The following is a 22,628-nucleotide window of genomic DNA, read 5'->3' on the forward strand; positions in this document are numbered from 1 at the left end:
AAAGAAGCCAGAAATCAGTGGAAAACTATTCATTTTTAAAAGAAAAACACAAGTGAGAGCAAACAAAACTCATCTGTGGGCTGGGAGAGGCTGGTCGTACAGCCTTCTCGGGCAACCTGGACAGAAGGACCCTTGGAGTGGCCTCCGTGGGGGTCCTCGTCCCTCCAGCCCTCTCAGGCAATCCCGGTGCCTGAGACGTAGGACTCCACTGCGGGAAATGCCAATCTGCCATCCAGATGCAGAAGGCCAGGGCCACGCAGAGCCAGCCAGGGAAGGTCTCCAGGCTTCGGGGCTCCCACAGTGCCTGGTCCACGTGGACGTTCAGCAAATACTCAGTGAACAAATCTCTTCAGGGCAACTGTGAGCACAGGCCTCTGACTCTGGGCCTCATCTGTAAAATGGGCACAGGAATGCAGCCCCACCCACCTCACAGGGATAATGGAGACATGGAGTGAAGTCGAAGGGCTAAAAGAGTTTCTGAACATCAAAAGTGCTTTACAAATGCCAGGTGTGGTCATCCTTACTGTCATTATTATTATGAACAAGATACTTTTGCCAGAGCAGAAGGGGGTCTGTTGCTCAGAAGAGCAGGGAACCCACAGACTTCACAAGGATGGTCTGGATCGAGCCCACCGGGGTCACGGCAGAGGGGACGTGGGCTCTGGACACGGGAGCCCACCCGACCTCCTCCCCAGCCGCCAGGCCTCCAGCTCAGCGGCCCCGTCAGGCCCGGCTGCGTCTCCTCAGAGAGCTTCTGGGGACGCACAAACGCCGTGCGTGCTGCCCGTGAAATATAGCAACTATATAAATAACATAAATACTTTCTCATATATCTTAGCTATATAAATTATTCTCTTTCATCCTAAAAACTATATGCGTGAGGTAGACAAAAATACCCTGTGAGCATTTCCCTTAAAGCTGTAGATGAGGGGTCAGTGGTCACTCTGGTCCCCAGGGGCCTGAGCAGGGCTGAGGTGGGTCTTTAGGGATACCAGGAAAAGAAAGGGGTGCGGACAAGGGGGGAGAAGACAGGGAGAGGGCCGGACGGAGAGGACCCCATGAGTGGAGGGGTCCTCAATGCCAGCCACGGCCTAGGTCCCTCAGAGTCTGGCCTTTGCCCTCCTGCCACCATGGCACAGTGGCTGTGATGTTCCCAGGCCTCTCTTCCTGCCAGCGGGGTCTGTGCTGCCTCACGCCAGGGCTGGGCCGGGGCTGGGCCGGGGTGGAGCCAGAGGAGTGGGATGCATCAGGCCGGCAGAGGAAAAGTCTCCCTGCGGTGGGGGAGTGGAAGGACCCAGAAAACCAGCCCTCCGCCCTCTCCTCCTGCCAAGATGCGGCCAGCTGCTTGGGTCAGCAAAGTCAGCCTAGTGAGGGGACTTGGGTCCATCTGGCTTCTCCTTTGAGCCTGTGCAGTCGCAGATGCCGCCAGCATCCAGCAGGCTGCCCCGGTCCGCCGAGGGCAGCGCCTCCTCGCCCTCGGGGGTCTCAGGGAGTCGGCCGGGCACCGCCATGGGCCTTCCTCCCGGAGCTGGCACAGATGACGTTTCTGAGCATCTGGCTGATTCCGAAGCTTCCTGCCGCAGTGGAGGTCAGCGCCTCTGGGTTCAGGGAGAAAGGAAGCTGACGGAGGGGTGCGGCAGGGCTGGCAAAGCGGCCAAGGGCGTCCTGAAGGAGGTCACGTCCTCCTGGCTGGCACGGGGCCCCACTCTGGGGAGGCACAAGCCTCCAGCAGAGTGGCCCCTGCGAGGGCCCTGTCGTGAGCTAGAGAGGGCTGTGCTCTCCCTGGGAGCCCTCGGCCGGTCCAAGGGGTGGGTCTGTCCGTGCGTGAGTACCTGCGTCTCTCTCTTCCTCCCACACAGGGCCTTGGCAGGTGGCTCTGGAAATGTCCACAGGATCCGAGGAAGTTCGCAAAGTTACCTCTACTCCTCAGGTAGGGGCCAAAGTGAGGGGCCATTAGCGAATGAAAGGGCTACAAAGAGCCAGGCGTGGCAAGGACTCAGCGCCTACAGCTCCAGCCAGGGCGAAAGCCCCAATTAGATGCACAGCCGTAAGAGCAGAAAGGTAATCAGAACCAGAACCCGAGAGCCAGCTGGTCGTCTGTGTCACAAAGTCAGCTGGTGGCGGGGTCTTGCCGCCCAGGAAGACCCCAGCCACAGGGAGCTGACCAAAGCTGACTCAGTAGATGGCTGAGAAACTGAGCTCACTGTGTCCCTGCCAGGAACCAGAGGGCTGTCCCTCTTCTCCTCTGGGTTGGAATTAAAGGTTCCTTTGGCCACCAGGGAAAACAAGGAGGGTTGCTGTCTCCCCATGTGACCTCGGGTGCACTGAGTCCCACCGCGGCCTGCCTTGTCCACTGGCAGTCACCCCGGGCAGGGTGGAGGGTTGTGGACAACTCAGCTCTCGAGATGAGAAGGAGGCCTCCGTGCAGGTACATCTGAAAACCCAGATCAGGGAGGTCCAGGACACGTCTTTGACTTGGGTCCACTCAAGCCCAGAAAGCTTCCCTTCCTCCAAACAGCTCCTGCCACCTAGCACGGCAAAGCCAGAGCAGTGGCGCCTGGTGCTCACTGCCATCTGGGCAGGGCCGGAGGGCTGGACCGACCCATTCCAAGCAGGCTCCCGCCTTTGCTCCCAGCCAGCATCGCCTCCGGTGCGTTCCCCGCCCAGAAGCCTGGGTCCTGAGAGCTTGCTGGCTCTCGGCCATTCACCCCAGGAACCAAGATGGCGGGATAGACCCTCTCTCCCCTCCAAAACCTCAGTCCTGCTGTCTTCTCGGGTTCCTTTCCCTCCGCATCCTCTCGCACCCTGTCTTCCTGCTCCAAGTCCTCAATAAGGCTGGCGACCCTTGGGTTCAGGGCCCGGGTTTGCTTCTCTTTGCTGTCGAGGGAAGCCAAAGGCGGGCTGAGCAGTGGTAGAGGAGGGGTGAGCCGCACACTCGTGTGCACTGGCGCACACGTTGGTTTGTGCTACACACTGTGCTACTGCTCAGAGGGCAGGCTGAACAGCTGTACGGGCACCGTGGGAGTCCTGGCAGTGCCCGGCTGGCTCTGGGGCAGCAGGCCTAGGGCTTGCAGGTGTACACGAGCTCCTCCTGCATGCACTGCTGGCACTCCACATAGCAGCACCACTGCACCTGGCAGTGGCAGGAGAAGGCCACCAGGCGGCTCTGGGTGTCGTAGCCCCGCCCACAGCACAGGCTGCTGCAGCTGGCCTCCCGGGAGCACACCCTGCCTGCCGTGCCCGGCGAGTACTTGCTGGGCCGGCAGAAGCTGGGCGAGTCCTCCATGTAGACCAGGTCCCCAGGCCGGGGGACCAGGCCCTTGGCTGGGCTTCCTGGCCTGGCGGGTGCCCACAGCTCTAGGCGGCCCAGGGCCTCGTTGGTGGCGCTGGACACCTTGACGGCCGAGTCGTAGCGCAGCTTCAGCACCTGGCCCGTCTCACGGAACGGGGAGAGCTGCTTCCAGCAGGTGCGCACGGCGCAGGAGCCCGACACGCCGTGGCACTTACATGTGGTCCTGAGGCCACTCTTCACAGCCTGCGAGAAGAGCCGGGTGGAGGCGGGGTCAGAGGCCCGGACCCCGCAGCCCAAGCCCGCACCCAGGGCACCAACCCCGGCAGGGGAGCGGCAGGATGGGAAGGAGACACAAGGAGGTTCGTGGAGGGGGACAAATAGGACCCGAGCGAGCCCGGGAGGCACCTTCGCACAACTAGGTCAAAGGCTCCCTTTCCTCTTGGCGGAGGCAGCCAGTGTGCACGCACGCCTTGGTGAGGTGGCTGATCACAGCCCCAGCTCCTCTGCCGGGCCAGAGTTCTGGTGGAGTAGACAACTTACACCGCTGAACAGAGCAGCCCTGGTTTACACGACTCAGAGATGAGGACAGAGCACACAGAGCACAGAATCCAGTCTCCCAAGGAACTGGAGCACTGGCCTCACCCAGCCTGCTCACCCCCGTACACCTAGATTCTTTATACCATCCAGTTGTCTCTCTGCTGTGTGACCTCCACTGAGTCCCTTCCTCTCTCTGGGCCTCCTCCATCTTCCCACCCATAAAATGGAGGGGCAGCAGGGGTTGCTCGAGATCAAAGCTGTCAAACTATGCTGGCTTCTAGGACCTCTAGGAAGACCCTGTCCTCGGAAGGGAGACCCCTCTCCAAACACATCCCTGCTTCACTGAGGCCCGGTTCTGAGCCTGCTGCCATTGCTACCCAGCCACCCATGACATCCAGGACCCTCCCCCACTCTGCTGTACTCCCGGCGGCCAGCAGTGGTCCAGAGTAGACGCTCAGGGAGGGCGGGTTCCCTGGCTCTGCGCCCAGGCTGGGCAAGGCGCTGTGGGTGGCCTAGGGGCATGCTCACCTTCATGCCCACGTGGGTGTTGTGGGCGTCTGCCCGTGCCCGCAGGTCCTTGCTTCCTCTCTTGGGCCCCAGGAAGTTGTTCAGGAACTTGGTGCTGTACTTGAGGTTGTCGCCGCACACGCCCCACTGCCAGGCCTGCCGGCTCTCCAGGCCCGGAGAGTCGTCGCATGTGCAGCGCTCCATGCGCCCCGCGCTGCAGGCCCGGGCCAGCGCGTGGGTGAGCGCGGCCGAGGACACCGCGTACAGGAAGGCCGTCTCTTTGAAACCTGTGCGGGCGCCCGCCCAGCGGGGTCAGGAAGGAGGACAGGGGGAAGCTCAGAGGCTGCCCGCCACCCTCTGAGGGCAGGAGGGGGTGGTGGCAGAGATGCGGTGGCGGGCCTGAGGACACATCTCCGGGTGAGCCTCCCTGTCACCTGCCCTTCAAACTCAGGCTGCAAATTGCTGTCTAAATGGAATTTCCAAATCCACTATGGAGTGTGTGCGCAGGGCCCAGAGGGCAGCAGGACAGGAGTCGCTGCCTCTACTTAACAGACATGAACCCTGAGATGCAAAGAGAAGACACCCAGGCTCTAGTGAGGGCCACAGAGGGGGCTGACCCAGCCATCTGGACTCCAAGTCCATGTGTGACAAGCTGGACCAACCCATTTCGGAGGCCCCCGATTGCTGAGATGTGCCCTGTGGGCTTCTAGGATTCATGATGCCACCCACAGTGGACTAGACCCAATGATAGAGTGACTTCGGTCTCCTGCCTGGCCTGCCACGGACTGGCCATCCCACCCCCTGCCATACGTTGCTACTCCTCATTTCTGGGACGGGGCCCACACCTGACCTGGCCTCCCACGGGCTCGCCACCTCCTGCCTGCTCTTCAGTGCACCTAAGGCACTGGTGACAACCAGAGAGAGAGAGAGAAGTGGTGGGGAGGGGCAGGGCATTAGCTCTGTCCCCAGAGAGCAGCTGGCCCAGGAGGGGCCTGGCTGCCCCGCACAGCATCACTGCATTTCTGTAAAAGTCCCCATCATGGCCCTCCTCCTTGGTGATGGAGTCACACGATGGCCCGTTGTCTCCCCTGTGGATTATGTGTTTCCCGAGGGCAGAAGGGGCCTTGTTCAGCACCTAGCACTGTGCCCTGCTCGCCAAGAGCCTCAGCAGATGCTTAGTGAGTGGATGGGGAGCCATGAGGGACTCGGGGAGAAGAAAGGGAGGAAGGGTGGGGAGGAGGGATGATGGATAAAAAGATGTGATCAACAAAGATGCAGATGGATGAGTGAACATGTGTTGGCCTGTCTCGTGTCATTTGTCCCGTCACTACTGCCTTCCATCTTTGTATGTTCTTGCACACGTGTGTGTGCAGGACACGGGGGGGGGTGATTAGGGGACCATGTAGCTCATTTGTGGGCTCCTCCAGGCATGGGCTTCTGTCTCCTCCTCTCTGGTGTCTCCCTTGCTCCTCTGCTCCCCAAACCTGAGGCTGGGCCACAGCTGGCCCTCACCAGACCCTCGATGCCCAGGACTCTTTTCCCCTGTGGCTGTGCTAGACTAGCGAGGGCAGTGTGGCCTGGGCACAGGGGCAGGGGGAAGGGTGGTCCTCCCGAGCCCTTCCCACCCCCAGCCCTTCTCCCCCCGCCCCTCCCCCCACCGTCCTCCTCCCCCCCAGCCCTCCCCCTACCTCTCTTGAGCAGGCCCATCCTCCCCTCCAGGCTGCAGTCCCAGCGCTCGTGCCGGAACTGGAACTGGCACTCGAGCAGGCCGAGGTGGGCAGCGTCCCTCAGGGTCTCAGCCAGGCCAGGCTCCCTCCGGCAGAGCTGCTTCTGCCGCCGGGACAGCTTCAGCAGGTCACACTGCTTGAGGTGGGCGTCGCCCTGCGCCGGGGCAGCATCAGTGCCCAGGCCTGGGAAGGGCGTCAGGACTTCCCGCCCGGTGAGGCTGTGGGGGGGGGGGTGAGAGGAGGGACACAAGTGGGCCTCGTGGATGGCCATGTGGGGCCAGGGAGGGAAGGGGGCCTTCTTGGGAGCTTCATTTATTGCCCTTCTGGGCGGCAGGCTGACCCCGTGGGAGTCACGTCCCCATATTGCAGAGTAGGAAAAGCAGGGCATGTATAGCAAGGGCTGGTGCAGGACTCGAACCCGCATTTTCCAGGTTTCGGTCTCTGCTCTTTGTACCCACCCAGTTTCCCAAACTGGCCGATTAGAAAGCTCATCCGGGGTGTTTATTAAAAATACAGATTCCCAGGATTCATGCTTGGCAATTTGGATTCTATTGATCTGGAATGGGGCCTGGGAATCTGTATATTTATGCCATCCCCTGGGCAGCTTCTATGATTTGGGAACTAGCACATAGTATGGGTCACTACCTGGAAGGGAGAGACACACTCCTAAGTGGGGGCAGGCAGAGGGCATGTGAACGCTGAGCAGACACCAGCCAAGGTCCCCTGACACCCCTCTCCCTTACATTATGATGCTACTCAAGTAATCCCATACCCCCATAACCTGTTCCCATATCTCCCAGGTAGATCTTCAACCATCTGACCACTCGGGGTGCCCGGGTATAAATGGATGCTTGGGGAACGGGAGGGATGAAGGGAAGTAGGATGGAAGGAAGGGAGGGAGGAGAGGGGGGGGAGGGAAAGACTGACAGATGGTTAGATGAAGGAGAAAGAGCTGAATTTCTATCAGGTTATCAATCCCAAACTGATTGTTCTCCTGCATCCAAAGCTCATTGATTTGGAGTCAGACTGCCAAAGTCTAAGCTTGACTCTGCCACTTCCTAGCTGTGCAACCTTGTAAACTTGGTTTTTCTCCTCTGGAAATTGGGAAGTTTGATCCTCTCTACCTCCTGGGGTTGCTGGGAGGATTATACAAAATGTACTAGCCATAGGGCCTGGGACAGGCTTACTCTCCTGCTAGCTGGAGCTTCCCAAACATCTCTCCTCTAACCAGAGGCTTTGCTCCCTCACTAGGAAGAGTCTCCCTTTGTCCAGATGAGGAAAAGAAGGTTTTATGTGGCGGGGCACGGTGGCTCACGCCTGTAATCCTAGCACTCTGGGAGGCCGAGGCAGGTGAATCGCTCAAGGTCAGGAGTTCAAAACCAGCCTGAGCCAGAGCAAGACCCCATCTCTACTAAAAATTGAAAGAAATTAATTGCCCAACTAAAAATACATAGAAAAAAAATTAGCTGGGCATGGTGGCGCATGCCTGCAGTCCCAGCTGCTCAGGAGGCTGAGGCAGGAGGATCACTTGAGCCCAGGAGTTTGAGGTTGCTGTGAGCTAGGCTGATGCCACGGCACTCTAGCTCGGACAACAGAGTGAGACTGTGTCTCAAAAAAAAAAAGTTTTATGAAGAGGCAGAGACTGGCCCAGATCATACAACAGATCAGCAGCGATGTGAGAACTGGAATTAGAGTTCACCACCCCCCCTTTCCCAGGAGCTGTCGGTGAGATGGTTGTACTAGTTTGCAATGTCTGTTGACCTATATACCCTGGTGCCCCCATCCACGTGGGTGGAATATACATGATTCTGGGACATGCCAGCCCCACAGTCAGGGTGAAGGAGCAGTGGTGGAACCAGGCAGTGGCTCTTAAAGCTCCTGCCTGGATATGGCACTTGCCACTGTTGTTTACGTGCCACTGGCCAAGGTGAGAGCCCTGTGGACAAACCAGTGGTGTCAGGCAGGGCCACATCCCACTGAGCCAACGGCACAGCTCTTCTGTGTGGAGCCGCCTGCCTCGGCCAGGACATCTGGCTGCAGGCCACACCCTCTCTGTGTGCCCCTGAAGGAGGAAGCCTCACCGGAGGGCGAGGGGCCTGGCCAGGCCCCAGGTGCCCTCAGAAATTGCCCGTGGATTCCAAACCCATCAGGTGCAGCCAAGCCGGTGTGAGCATATCTCCGAAACCTCCAAGCAGAGACAGATGCTATCGGGCTCCTCCTGGCCAGCCTGGCCCTGGGCTCCTCTCCCAGACAGGGTGAGGGCAGGGGCCCGTTAATCATTAAGCTGGGGGCAAATGGGTAAATTTCCAGTCCACCAGGTCTACACCCAAACCCCTCCCTACGGCCTGGCAGGAAACCCTCAGAGCTTGACCCTTGGCAGGTCCAGAGCAGGAGCCAAAGTCAACCCCAGCTGAGGAGGCCCCGCCTTGACTGGCTTCCAGCACGGAGGGCGGCATGGGGGCTGCAGGCAGCAAAGGGGGCAGCAGCTCTCCAGCCCCCCATTTGTCCTCCTCCCCCCACCAGGGGCTGGCGTGAGGGGCAACTTCTGCTCACACAGTTCCTGTGTTCCAGAAGCCGACACCACCCTTGTAGAAACTCATCGACGGGAGAGCTAGCAGGGAGTGATGGAAATTCTAGACAATGGGGCTGCACATCCTTCAAGGCCCATCTCAGATGCCATTTTAAGAATAATAGCTATTATTATGTCATGACAGCTATATTATATGTCATTTTATACGATATATAATACATTATATACTATATTTATTACATTTGTAATGTTATATATATTTGTATACCTGCCATTTTTGAGTGCTTACTGCTAAGCCCTTTAAATTAATCTGGTGGACACCTATTTGGTTAGCTGCCCACCTGTTCCTTCTATCTACATGGGTACCCTACCATGTGGCCCTTGTAGGCCATTCTATACCATGTGATCCTGCTGGCCTGTTGATTGGATCAATGATGGTCACATGATCCAAGCTGGGCCAATCAGTTCTTTCTCTTGGAATCTGGAATTGGAATTAGGAGAACATATATAATTCTTTCTCTCTCTTTTTCTGTGTCTTTGGATGACTGGGTTTGAAACACAGAAGATAAACCAAGAAAGCTCATCCAAAGAGAGAAAGTAAAGAATTAACGAAATGCACCAAGAGAAGCAGAGGTGAGAGTGGGAGGGAGACTTTGAGGAGCTTCTCCATCTCTGGCCTCAGAGTCTTCCCGAGGCACAGCTGTGCTCTTGCCTGAGACACCCCCATGGTGTGGAGTGAAGGTTCAGAGTCATTCGTCAAATAAGGAGAGTCATCCTTGATTACGGCCTATTGACAGCTGCAGAGCACAGGGGGAATTCCCTCGACCGCACTTGTGAGCCCGGCCCAGCAAACACCCTCACACTCATCAACAGGCACCTGTTTTCTTTAATTTCACGTAATAGACCCTGAGATTGATGGCTCCAGGAGTCCAGTATAAAGTCGGTTAATTTTATTAGCGGTAATGACACTTAGCAGCGATTAATGGTCAGGAAAGGCAGCCAACCGCACAGAAGCCTCAGGCCACGACAGGCCCTGGTCTGCCCAAGGCTGCTCTCAAAGAAGGCTCCCTGGCACTGTCTCAGGGACCCAGCAGGGCCTAGGAAGACAGCCTGGGAGACCTTCCAGAGCCCAGTTTCCCTTTTATTTGCTGTCTGTGTTATGGTTTGGGATCATATTTCCTTTGAAGAAATAGTACCAGGACATCAAATTTATTTATTTATTTATTTAATTTTTTGAGCTAGGGTCTTACTCTGTTGCCCAAGCTAGAGTCAGTGGCATCATCATAGCTCACTGCAAGCTCCAACCCCTGGGCTCAAGTTGTCCTCCTGCCTCGGCCTCCTGAGGAGCTGGGACTGCAGGTGCATGCCACCACGCCCAGCTAATCTTTCTTTCTTTCTTTCTTTTCTTGTGTAGAGACAGGGTCTGCTATGTTGCTCAGGCTGACATCGAATTTAGAAAACAAGTCAACCTAGTTCCTCAAATCATGCTAGTGAATTCTCCTATGCATGCCTGTCTCATGGCATCTGCTGGGAAGGTTTCTTCCTGGACCCCAGAAGAATTCTGAGTGTTGCAGTTTCCAGCTTTTGTTCAGTGGTCAGCAGGTATGATTCCCTCTCCAGGAAGAAATCATACTCTCTGGACCCCCAGGCCTGAGAACCCCACCCAACGGGTCCCTCTGTGAAATCCCTATTGCGCACATGTCAGCTGAGCCCCACGGGGGTAAGATGGACAAACAGAGAAGCTGAGTGAGCTTTATTAGCCTTATGAATCCAGAAGAAATTGGGGGTTTTGATGATGACACTGTTCTGGGTCAATCAGTTGCTATCAGAGCAGAGGAAGGAAACGTTGCAAACTTGCTAACTGCTCTTCCGGGCTGGCGGCTTCTGCCTGACTCAAGTGCTCCTGAGCCGCCTGGGACCCCCCACTCCATCAGGCTGCACCTGCCCTGGCCAGCTGGTCTCCCCAAGTCCAGTCCTCCTTGGGCTCTCCCAGGCTGGCTTCCAGCCTTTCTTTTCCCACTAATAAAGCAATGATCCCATGTGATCAGCTTCCTCGTCCTCCTCACTTGGTTACGCCCCATCTGTGCCCCGCTGCTGTCTGCACCCTCATCGCCTGGCCCTTAGTGGTCAGGCTGAGGGTGAGACCAGAAGCCCCCACCCCCACACATGAGATGCGTGGCTTGGAGCCCAGGGCATCTCCAGCCACTTGCCAGACCACCCTGTCTTCCCCTAGAGTGAGAAAAGTCAAGGGTGCCCCCAGGACTTCATCCCACATACACCCCACCCCCAGATCTCCTCTGCCCACTCCTGGCCCCTCCGGCCCCACCTCCTTCCACACTCGCCGGTGCTTACCCCATCCTCGGATTCGGCTAAAGCTCCCCCATCGGGGTGACTTGAAGGAAGCAGAAGAGGCTCTGCCAGGCTTTAGGGAAGCGTCCCAGGTCATGCTTCACCTGCCATCAGCAGGACCCCAGGGACCATCGAACCCCTGAGAAGAAATGGAGCTTGCCCTTCAATAATCACCCACCACCTGCTGGAGCATGGGGACCCAAGGACCTCGTGCTTCAAGGCTGTTCCGGTCTGGGTGGTCTGGTCCCAGGTCCCACTCTCACTCAGGGTGACCTTGGGGACCTCCCTCACCCCCTGAGCTCATTCCACTGGACAGATACACCTTGGCTTGTGGGAGAGCATGACCGGAGCCGAGCTGCCTGGGCTCAAATCCTGCCTCCACCTCTTCCTAGTTGTGCTACCTTGGGCAAGGTATTTTACCTCTTCGTGCTTTATCTGTTGAATGCAGAACAGTGCCGGTGCATGGTAAACCCCAGATGAGTATTTGTCGTTGTCAAGTACCTACTATGTGCCAGGCACTGTGCTGGGTGCTGGGACACGGCCCTGCCCTCAAGAAGCTCACAGTCTGAAGGGAGCTGGGTTGGACTCAGGAGGCCAAACTCTCCAGGGAGCAGGGGAAGGAAGAGAAAGCTTTGAAGCAGCCTGTCTCCTTGGGCAACAATCGGTAGCTGCTCAGGGACCCAGATCCAAACTCTCAGCACTGTCAGGGTGAGGACCCGGCCATGGCCAGTCCTGTCCTGCCTGCAGTGGGAGGCCTGGGGGTGGGAACGAGGCAGGAGGAGGCTCTCGGGGAGCACCCCAGGCTGTCCGGGGAAGGCCAGGCAGGTGTCTAGAGCCTTCCTCATCCCCCAGGGGCGGCCCAGGCTCTGTTCTCCCAGACCCACTCCCATCCTTGTTTCTGCTTGAGAGGGTCCGATGGGGCCAGCAGAGGCTGCCTCCAGGATGTGGGTGGGGAGGTGGCATGGGACAAGGCGGATGGTTTCCAGGGCACCAGGTTATGCCAGCGTGTCTGGAGTCTTAGCTGCAAGGTCCAGGAGCTGTGGGCCTGGCACCAGGGCCCATGCCAACTGCAGGCAGCTGCCTGGGAACCAGGAAAGCCTTGTGCCGCCTGGGGTGTTGGCCTTGGCCCTGCAAAGCCCCGTGAGATGCCCCGATAACAAGCTTCCGCTGCGGGGCCATTTGCATGGTAAATGCTCCCTTTGTGCTTTCATCTCAAACATCTCAGTCCACCTCTGCTGGCCCTCGCTGCGCCCCTACACACTCACACACACACCCCTCCCGTGCTCTCCGCTCCTGACCTCTGCCCAGCGGCGGGCAGGTCAGCGAGGGCAGTGCGCGGCCCAACAAGATGGGCACCGTGGCACCGGGCAGCCCCTCTTCAGAGAGGGGACCCTCAGCACCACCCCTGGCCTCTCTCCTCTCCTCCCGTCACCCTGAGGGGCCCTCAGGGTGACTGTGCTGAGCAGAACATCCTCCCTGCCACCTTCAGTCTCCTTTCTCCTCTATGGGCTCCATGTCACCGCGCACGTCCCCTGTGATGTACTTAATGTGCAGCTTGGCAAATGCGGCAGCTCCTGGTTCCTACTTTCACGCCCACTTCCTCTATTCTCTCCTTTCACTCGCTCGCTCATTTATTTATACCTTTATTTACCGAATAGCAATAAACACAAGTATGACTATAAAGGGCTTTATTGGGTGCTTGCTTCATGCCAGGTCCACCCACAGACCACAAGACCACCCTCCTCCCCTGGGTGGCTCCTCCTCCTGCTGCTGGATCCAGCCTTCCTTCCCTCCCCGGCCCCTACCTTCCGCCCAGGCACCCACCCCAGGACTGACTCTGGCCGCCACCTCCCCCTGGAGCCCGCCCCAGAGCCTCGGCCCCCACCCATCCCTGGCTCCGAGAGGAAAGAGCCTGGCCCAGCTGTGGGCTTTGTCTCTCCAAGAACAGCTCCACTTCCTGTTTCGCAGCCGGGCTGCCCGCTGAGGATGGCACCGCGGAGACGTGCGCAGGAGCTGAGTGGGCAGCGACAGCCGGGGAGCATGCTTTGCATCTCAACCACCTCAGGGATTGAGAGCGTGGCTAGTGCCACATCTGTGGAGGAAACGCTTCCCCTCCCTCCCTCCTGCCTCTCTCCGTCTCTGCTCAGGCTCAGGCTGAAGCCGAGGAGAGGAAGCCTTTGTCCCTGGTGTGCATGTCTCAGGTGGCACGGAGGCCACGGAGGGTCCCCGAAGTCACTCCTGTGCAGAGAGATCCCTCGCCTCTACAAGTCTGTGAATATAAACATCTCCCCCAGTCCCTTGGCTGGGTCCAATGTACACCGTTCAAACTGTTAGATTTTAGAGCTGGGGAAACCCTCCGAGGTCACCAGGTCCAGAGGTTTTTCTCTGGTGGCTCCTGGGAGGCATCTCAGAGGCTGCTGGGGGGAAGTAAAGAGGGCAAGAGGTTTGCTACGTGTGCAGGTCTCTGCTTTGACCTGTCTGGTGCCCTGCAAGTTCATGGAAGATTTCCTGTCCAAGGTGACCCCACTCAGTGGCAGGGCTGGGACTATGCCCCGGGTCTCCTGATTGCTTCTGCCAAGCCTGGCAGTTTCTGCTTTCAGTCTCAACGTAACACTTCAAGGAAGCAAAATCCGACAGCCACAGCAGACATCTAAGGTGATGGAAACACAAGACTGGTAGGTTTTAGGGGAAGGAAGCCTGAGCAGGACTCCTCTGAGCAGCCCAAGAGGTGGAGCCTCAGGAAGGGAGAGAAAGATCCTCTGCTTAAAAGTCTACTTTCCATAGAATATGACCATACCCTGAATAATAAAAAAATAAAAAAATAAAAAAAAATAAAAGTCTACTTTCCCCTGGTCTGAAACATAGTCTCTTTTTAGCCAAAAGTCAGAAAAAAGGCTTATAGAAGTGGCCTGCGATTCATACTAAAGTGTGAGAGTCTGATACAACAATGGTGCCTGAGAACATACTTTGCTAGACAGAGGAAAGATCAAAGAGAAGGGCCTAGGATCATGAAGAGGGAGAGAAGGGGGAGCCTGGCATGGGGATGGGGAGAAGCAGAGAAAAGGGGGGTCTGGAAACCCTAAAGACAAGCCTCCCAGCTTCTTGGGTTCACAGGCCCAGCTCTGACTCAGGGGGGTCAGCTTTGGGACATGGGGTGGGGACTGCAGGGAAAGGCAAGCAGTCACCGAGGCTGTACCTCCCTGTGGCAAGCTCCACCTCAGCTAGGGATCCTGGCCTCTGGGCTGGGTGACTTCGGCCAAGTTATTTAACTGGGGCAAGTTGATCAACTAACTAGCTTGGCAGACTCTTGAGTGCTCCCTCGGCTTTGGTCACCCTCTTCCCCATGGACAGGGAGGCTCAGGCTGGACTGTGGGCCCCAGAAGGGCCAGTCTCTGGGGAATGCCTGTGCGTGGCCACTCGATGATGAGACAGCTCCATCCTGACTCAAATGAAAGTGAGAATATTATGATCTTTATTTATCCCAACCTGTAGATATGTTCCTGCAAAAAAATAACAAAGAGCCTAATTATGAGATGCTCCTAGAGCTAGAGGTGCTATGTTATGCATGGTATCTACAATATATTTATTACCTTTCTGAAATTCAAAAAGAAATTTTGAGGGCCAGGTATGGTGGCTCATGCCTGTCATCCTAGCAGTCTAGGAGGCTGAGGCAGGAGGATCACTTGCTGTCAGAGCTCGAGACCAGCCTGAGCAAGAGCAGACCGGTCTCTACTAAAAATAGAAAAACATTTGCTGGATGTTGTGGCATGCACCTGTAGTCCCAGCTGTTTGGGAGGCTGAGGCAGGAGGATCACTTGAGGCCAGGAGTTGGAGGTTGCAGTGAGCTAGGCTGATGCCAGCACACCCTAGCTGGGGTGACAGAGTGAAACTCTGTCAAAGACAAGAAAGAGAGGGGAAGGGAAGGGAAGGGAAGAGAAGGGGAGGGGAGGGGAGGGGAAGGGGAGGGGAGGGGAGGGGAGGGGAAGGGAAGGGAAGGGAAGGGAAGGGAAGGGAAGGGAAGGGAAGGGAAGGGAAGGGAAGGGAAGGGAAGGGAAGGGAAGGGGAGGGGAGGGGAGGGGAGGGGAGGGGAGGGGAAGGGAAAGGAAGGGAAGGGGAGGGGAGGGGAGGGGAGGGAAGGGAAGGGAAGGGAGAAAGGAAAGGGAGAGAGAGAGGGAGGGAGGGAGGGAGGAAGGGAAGGAAGGACAGAAGGAAGGGAGGGAAGGAGGGAGGGAGGGAAGAAAAGAGAGAAAGGAATTAATTTTGAGGTCTGAAATGTATTTGGCCTCAAAGGGATTGTAACGTCAAGAAAAGCAGACCCTCTGATCTTGACCTAAAGCCAGCTTCTTTGGCGTTTCCAGGACTAACTGGAAAAATATGGTTGATGTTTCTTCTGCTTCATTAAGACTCTCCACCTTCCCTTCCAGCCTTCATCTCTCCAGCAAGGGGGTCTGGCCCTTGCAGTCTGCCCTGTCCCCCGTCAAGCTGCCATGAAACGCCTGAGGTCTGACTTTCTGGAGCCCGACAGGGGCAAGTCTCTGCTCTTTGCTCTGAGTCCAGTTCCCACCCTGACAGAAGCCAGGCCGTGGTGAAGTCGCGCATGCCCCAGAGACCCAAGTGCTTGAAGGTGAGGGAGCAAGTGTGGTGGGGCACAGAGGGAGGTCCCAGGAGAAAGGAAGGGCCCGCGAGAGGGACAGGATACTGCCCACCCAGACATTCACCTGGAACCAGGGAGCAACACTAGGGGCTGTGGGGACTCAGCCAACAACAGGCCCCACGATCTCTGCCAAAGGGAACTACGAGTGAACCGGAGACAGGAGCACCTAGAAAATTAGGCAACAAACCACGAGTTTAAGACACGCAGTGCAAGACATGCCAGGACACAGGCCAAGTGGCCTGGGCAGCAGAGTGAGGGCTCCGAGGGTCAGCGCTGCCGCCGGGAGGCAGGCCTCCAGCCCGGGGCTCCACAGGCAGCACGAGGCAGGGATGAAGAGGAGGGCTCTGGATTCCGACAGGCAGAATTCAGGTCTTGGAGCTGCTAGCCACTAGCTGTGTGATTTTGGACCAGGCACTTGGCCTCTCTGAGCTTGCGCCCCACTCACCTATAAATGAGGATAATTGTACCAGCACCCACCCCTTGGGCTGTCACAATGGCTAAATGAGATGGTGCACACAGAGTGCCGAGCACAGGAGAGGTTCGATCTGCTCTGAGTTGTACAGGGGCTGGGATAAAGATGCAGAGAGGAAGGAACAGATGTCACCAAAGGCACAACTTAACTAGGGATGCAGTAAGGCAGAACACTAGATTTCTTGGACTCTTTACATATGGACAGTGTTTCAGTACTTTTCTACACATTTATTTAACCTTCACAACAACCCTAAGAGGTAAAGATTAACCCATTATTCAGATGGGAAAACTGAGGTCAGAATGGCTGATTGCCCTGGGTCAATTAGTAAATGGTGGATGGAAAATTTGAACTCTGATCCGTGAGACCCAAGCCCAGGGCTCCTTACACTATAGCAAGTGCCTCAGCCACCTCCCTGCCAGCCTGCTCATGCTGATGCCAGGGCGAGGGTGGCCCTCACAGCACCTGGCCTACCTCCTCCAGAGCCCAACTTCTACCGGGTACCTAATCTCAAAGGCACCAGGATTTCTCTTCCTTAGGAGAGTTCAGCCCAGGAGTCCCCCTGCCCTACGTCCTTCCCCTCCTCAGCCATAGAAACTCTACCTCCATGCACAAGAGAGGCTAGTTTGAGCCTCAGCCCAACTCCTCAGGGGCTACACAGCTCAGCGAGGGACAAGCTGCCTAAATTCCTTCCTAAAACACAATGATTCTTATCAGTGATGTTTGGCTTTCAATCCACCACCCCCAGAGCAGTAAAATTTCTTTTACCCTTTCTTCCTACCAACCCTGTTTTTCTCAGGGCCTCAATCAATTTCTAAAAATGTGGGGTTTTAAAAAATGAAAACAATACCATCCAAATGCATAAAACACTTAAGAATCATTTTTTTAAAAAGTATTTGCAAGGCCTGCACACTGCAAACTATAAAACACTGCCGTAAGTAATTTTAAAAAGCCCTTAAAATAGAGAGGCATTTTTAAATAGAGAGATATGTTTATGAATCAACAGACTCAATGTTGTTGGCATGTCAATCTTCTATAAATTGATTTATGGATTCAATGCAATCCCAATAAAACATCCCAGCAGGTTTTCATGGAGATATTGACAAGTTGCTACTAAAATTTATGTAGAAATACCATGTTCCTGAAAAGCCAAAACAATTTTGAAAAAGAAATTAGAGAACTTATAGTACTTGGTTTCAAGGCTTACTATAAAGCTACAGTAATCAAGACTGTGTGGTATTGGCATAAGGATAGGCACATAGACAGAACAGAATAGTCCGGAAGTAGACCCACACACGTATTGGATCAATTGATTTGCAACAAAGACGGCGATGAAGAAAACATTTTTTTTTTCAACAAATGGTACTGAAACAAGTGGATCTCCATGTGGAAAATGATAAGCCTTCCTCACACCATATACACTAGTTAACTCAAAAATGAATTATAGACCTAAGTGTAAAAGATAAAATTATGAAGCTTCCAGAAGAAAATACAGGAGGAAACTTTTACAACTTTTGGGTAGATAGAGATTTCTTAAAAAGGACATCAAAAAAGCAAACAAACCATGCAAGAAAAGTTTGATACATTGGACTTCATGAAAATTAAAAACTTCTGCTGGCCGGGCGCTGTGGCTCACGCCTGTAATCCTAGCTCTTGGGAGGCCGAGGCGGGCGGATTGCTCAAGGTCAGGAGTTCAAAACCAGCCTGAGCAAGAGCGAGACCCCGTCTCTACTATAAATAGAAAGAAATTAATTGGCCAACTGATATATATATAAAAAAAAATTAGCCGGGCATGGTGGCGTATGCCTGTAGTCCCAGCTACCCGGGAGGCTGAGGCAGAAGGATCACTCGAGCCCAGGAGTTTGAGGTTGCTGTGAGCTAGGCTGACGCCACGGCACTCACTCTAGCCTGGGCAACAAATTGAGACTCTGTCTCAAAAAAAAAAAAAAAAAAAAAAAAAAAAACTTCTGCTCTTTATAAGACACCAATAAGAAAATGAAAAGTCAATCCACAGACAGAAATAAAATATTGCCAATACTTTCTGACAAAGGACATGAATCCAAAATATGTAAAGAATGTCTACAATTCAATAAGAGGACAAATATTAGTAACTCAATAAAAATGATATCCAAATAATCAATATGCACATAAAAAAATGTTCAACACTCCATTCATCAATGGAGAAGTACAAAGTAAAACCTCAGTGATCCAATAATCCAGTCCTAGACAGTTATCCAGAGAAAGGAAAACATGTATCCACAAAAAGAGATGTACATGAATGTTTATACTAGCTTTATTTGGAACAGTCTGAAACTGGAAATGACCCAAATGACCAGCAACAGGGAACAAAGAAACAATTTGTGGTTCAGCCATACAGTGGAATACTCAGCAATAAAAAGGAGTGAGCTATTGACATACGCAACAACATGAAGGAATCTCAAATACACGTTGAGCAAAATAATCCAGGCACAAGAGGCTACATACCATATGATTCCATTTATATAAACTTCTAGGATAGGCAAAACTAATTTACAGCGACAGGAAGCAGAAAAGTGGGGTAGCCCGGGACTGGTAGAGAATGGTTGACTGGAAAGATGCACAAGGGATCCTTTGGGGCTCAGCAAGGTTAAGACATTCACCCAACATCACAGAGCTAGCAAAAGGCAAAGCTGAGATTCAAATCCCAGACTCAAAATCTTGTGCTTTCATAAACTTCTCTATTCTCTCCCTAGAGAGGAAAGTAAGTGAACCATTGTAGGTCACACAAAAGCATCACCAAAAATCAACCATGATCTTAAAAAGTTGCATCCACAGGACCTATTTCTAGTTAGTTACAAAGCCACTGGGATGACTTAGAGACTGGATTGGGTGACAGGGCCTGTCATGTGCCCTTCTCATCGCATAATGCACGTGTTCATTTATAAAACATCACAGAAGTTAATATTTGCAGAATTCTCAAGTCATCCAAGCCAAAATATAAGCTCTTGGGTAAGCCTAGATTTCTAGAGCCAGCAGCAGGCCTGGTAGGCTTAGGGAACCTTAGGACCTCCAGGTGCTAAGGACCCTGGAGACAAGTGACTTGACCAAGGACAACCCAGAGAGTGTCCCAGAGCCAGGACAAATTCAGTCCCTGACCTCTGGTCCACCTCCTGTCCCACTGCCACCATGCCATCCTCTGAGCCCACCTGACAGCCCAGCAGGGCTCAGAGCATCCCGTCTCACTGCTGAGGACAGAGAAGAATGTTGTGGCCTCGCCTAGCCTGCTACAGCCAAGAGAGTCTAAGAGAGTTCACTGAGCGGCCTCCCCTCCCCTCTCCACCCTTTGCAGCTCCCTTGCAGCCACTGCTCCCCCGCGGGGTCCCACAGAATGAGCTCGAATGGCCAGGCCTGAGACTGTTCCCCATAGGGTGAAAAGCCCAGACTGGAGGCAGCACCTGGTTTCTATCCTGCCTCCCCCACTAATTTGCTGTGTGACATCAGGTGACTCACTGAACCTTTCTGACCTTCAGTTTCCTTGTGGGAACTATTTACACACATCTTATATCCCTTGGGGATGGCTCCAAGGATCAGATGAGAGAAGGAGCTCTATGAGAAAGTGATTTGTAAACTGAATACTAGTTACTACGATATTGTCACCATGAAGAGAATTAGGCTCTAGCACAAGAAGCAACTGTGTTTCACTCTAGCCTGGGCAACAAAGTGAGACTCTGTCTTAAAAAAAAAAAAAAAAAAGAGCAACTGTGGCCTCACAGTGCTTTGGGGTGGGGGTTGCCCCATCTGAAAAGTGGACATAATCATACATGACCTATTTGAAACAGGGAGTTGGACCAGAGATCCTTCTAGAGTTACTTCCAACTCTTAAGTCTATGGTTCTGTGATTTCAAAAACCCTCAAGAAGTTTGGCCTCACCAAAATCGGCCTCACCTGCTCTCCTGCTCTTTCATCAGGTTGCCAAACACTTCATGGTATAACCAGAAATGAGACTTCAAATGCAAATGGCCCAGGGAAGGAAGACGCACATTGCCTCACATTCTCACTACAGTGTGGATGACTGATATCTGACTCCTCCCAGAGAGCAAATTTCTGATGAGAAGCTGGGAAACCTGGTCTGAGTCATGAGAGAGTTTCCTCCGTGAGAGCCCAGGCAGAATCTCGTCTGTTCTCTGAGATCAACACTTCCAGCACAAGGCTCCAATTTTAGCTTATTCTCTGAGCTTCTGTCCTGCTCCCCAGACCGGGATGGCGTTGGCCTGAGTGTATGTACCGGCTCTTTGTTTGAGTGTATGTTTGTTGAGTGTATGTTTGCCAGCTCTTTTCAGCTGGGCTCGTGACCTAGAAGAGGTGGCTCGAATACTCACCCCTCTCAGCCCTAACCCAGGCCTAAGTAGCCATCTCTCTTCTCAGTTCCAAGGCTGCCCCTACTCACAGCCCCCAAATTCTAACCCTGTGCATTTCTGGGAATTCCTCTCCCTTCCAACACACCAGCCAGGATGGTCCAGACCTCCTGAAACGCCTCTCCTCTCACCCCGCTTGAGCTGGTGTCCAAGAGCATGTAGGTACCATCTGTCCTCCCCCTCTTATTCCAGCTCAGAAAACTGTCATAGCTGGGATATCAGGATATGGTACCTGGTTTCCTCATAATAATAATAATAATCACTAGCATTAGTTGAGCATTTACTATGTGCTAGACACTGTTCTGTGTCCTTTATATGTCCTAACTCAATCCTTTTATGAAATAAGCACTATAACCCTCATTTTACAGAAGGAAGACTGAGGGACTGAAAGGTTAAGTAACTTGGCTAAGAGCACACAGCTAGCAAGTGGCAAGATTGGACCCAGAGTGCCCTACCCATTATGTCCTCCCACCTGCTGAGGCAACAGTTCCTCAAGCCAGAAATCTTCAGGAAACAAACTTCATGTATGTGCACTGCTCTTGGGGTGGGTCACTAGAAGCTCAGTCATATCAAGTTCAGCCCCTTCTTTGTGCAAAAGGGGAAACTAAGGTCCAGACACTGAGTTGTTTTCCCAGGTCACCAGCAAGCTGAGCCCAGAGTTAGGGTCTAGGCTGGCATTCCCCTCCCCTCCCTGTATATTTCAGGGAAAGCCACTGCCCACAGCAAGGCACGTTTTAACCAGGGGTCATGACCTGGAAATTAGCCCACAGCCCTTATTCCAGCCTGTGCAGGACTTCCCAGACCTTACCCGCCCCTCCAGGGCTACTTCTTAGAAGCAGCCACCCACAGGTCACCTGCTTGGTGTTTTCTTGCCTTTCCTGTATGGAGTCAGACTGTAAACCTCACTCTGATGTGGGGTAAAGACTTTAAAAGGGGGCAAGGTTTAAAGGAACAGACTGCACGTATTGGACTTGGCTTTGGGCGGAGGGTTGGAAGGTGCCTTCTTACCGGTGGTGCCGCCACCGCCATGTCCCTGCAATTCAGGGTCAGAGAAGAAGGGACTCGAATAATTGCCCTAAATCACTTTTGCTCCCAACATTCTGATGATGGTTACCGCCTCACTCTCCCCCCAGGTGTCTGTCACTCCCACAGTGATCCTTTTTCTAGCCGTGTATGCGCGTGCACACACACACACAACACACACACACACACACAACACACACACACACACAACACACACACTACGGGCCCTATCACTCTTTTCAGCATTCTCCTGAGAATTCACAGATACCAGGTCTGAAATTTGGTCGCAGTTCCCCAGCGGACGCGGTTCCCTCCCGCATCTCCAGCTGACACTCCCAGGCCCAGGGTTCCCCTACTCCCCTTGGACCAGACGGTCCTCTGTCCCCGGCCTTGGCGGCAACACAGCCACCTGGGTCTCGGCCCCTCATGGCGAAGCCGGAGGGTGGGGAAGGAGTCCGAGGTACCGGGGCGGCTCGACCGAGCCAGGGTGAGGGCAGACAGCGCACCCGAGCGAGGGTCCGGAGAGGGCATCAGAGCGCGGCTGACGCCTGGACGGGCAGGGCCGGGGCGCGCCGGGCGGACGGGGCTGGGGTCCAGGCGCGCGCAGGGTCCGCGATCTTGGGCAAGGGGAGGACAGCGGCGGCGGAGGGGACAAGAGACTCGGACGCCAGAAGGTGCGATCGGAGTCTGAGCGGGGGAAGCAGAGATCGAACTCGGGGAGAACTCTGACTGCAAGGTGGGCTGAGTTCCGCCGGGCTCGAGTCTGAGTTGGAGACCTCGCGGTGCGAGGGACGGCGGGAGGGGAAATTGGCCCTGCTGTAGCTGGCGGAGGGGAGACTGGCGGGCCGGGGTGCGGGCGGGGGCACGGCAGGCACTGACCCGAAGTAGGCGGCGGCAGCGGCGGGCAGCGCCAGCAGGCAGAGCCCGGCCAGGGCCAGCGCGGGCGGTGGGCGCATGGTGCGGGCGGCGCGGCGCCCTCTAGCATCTCCTCGCGCCGCTCCGCGCTCGCAGCGCAGCCACCAGCCGCCCGCGGGGCTTTAAACCCGGGCGGGGCGGGGCGGGCGCCGCCGGGGGAGGGAGCAGCGCAGGCGGCGCCCCCTCCCCCGGGCGGCGAGCCCCCCGCCCCATTGGTCCCGCCGCCCTCGC

General features: G+C 54.9%; 1 protein-coding gene across 1 annotated transcript; it reads right to left on the minus strand.

Annotated features, from left to right (window-relative positions):
* Window positions 1–3,061: 3,061 nt before the first annotated feature.
* On the minus strand, window positions 3,062–22,494 carry WNT9B (Wnt family member 9B). Its single transcript, XM_012782517.2, has 4 exons — window positions 22,362–22,494; window positions 6,025–6,281; window positions 4,358–4,623; window positions 3,062–3,535 (listed from the first exon to the last, which is right to left on the minus strand). Exons 1-4 carry the CDS (start codon window positions 22,436–22,438, stop codon window positions 3,062–3,064), a joined length of 1,074 nt encoding a protein of 357 aa, XP_012637971.2. The 5' UTR covers window positions 22,439–22,494.
* Window positions 22,495–22,628: the final 134 nt, after the last annotated feature.

This window comes from Microcebus murinus, chromosome 18, assembly GCF_040939455.1.
Source record: "Microcebus murinus isolate Inina chromosome 18, M.murinus_Inina_mat1.0, whole genome shotgun sequence".
NCBI lineage: Eukaryota > Metazoa > Chordata > Mammalia > Primates > Cheirogaleidae > Microcebus > Microcebus murinus.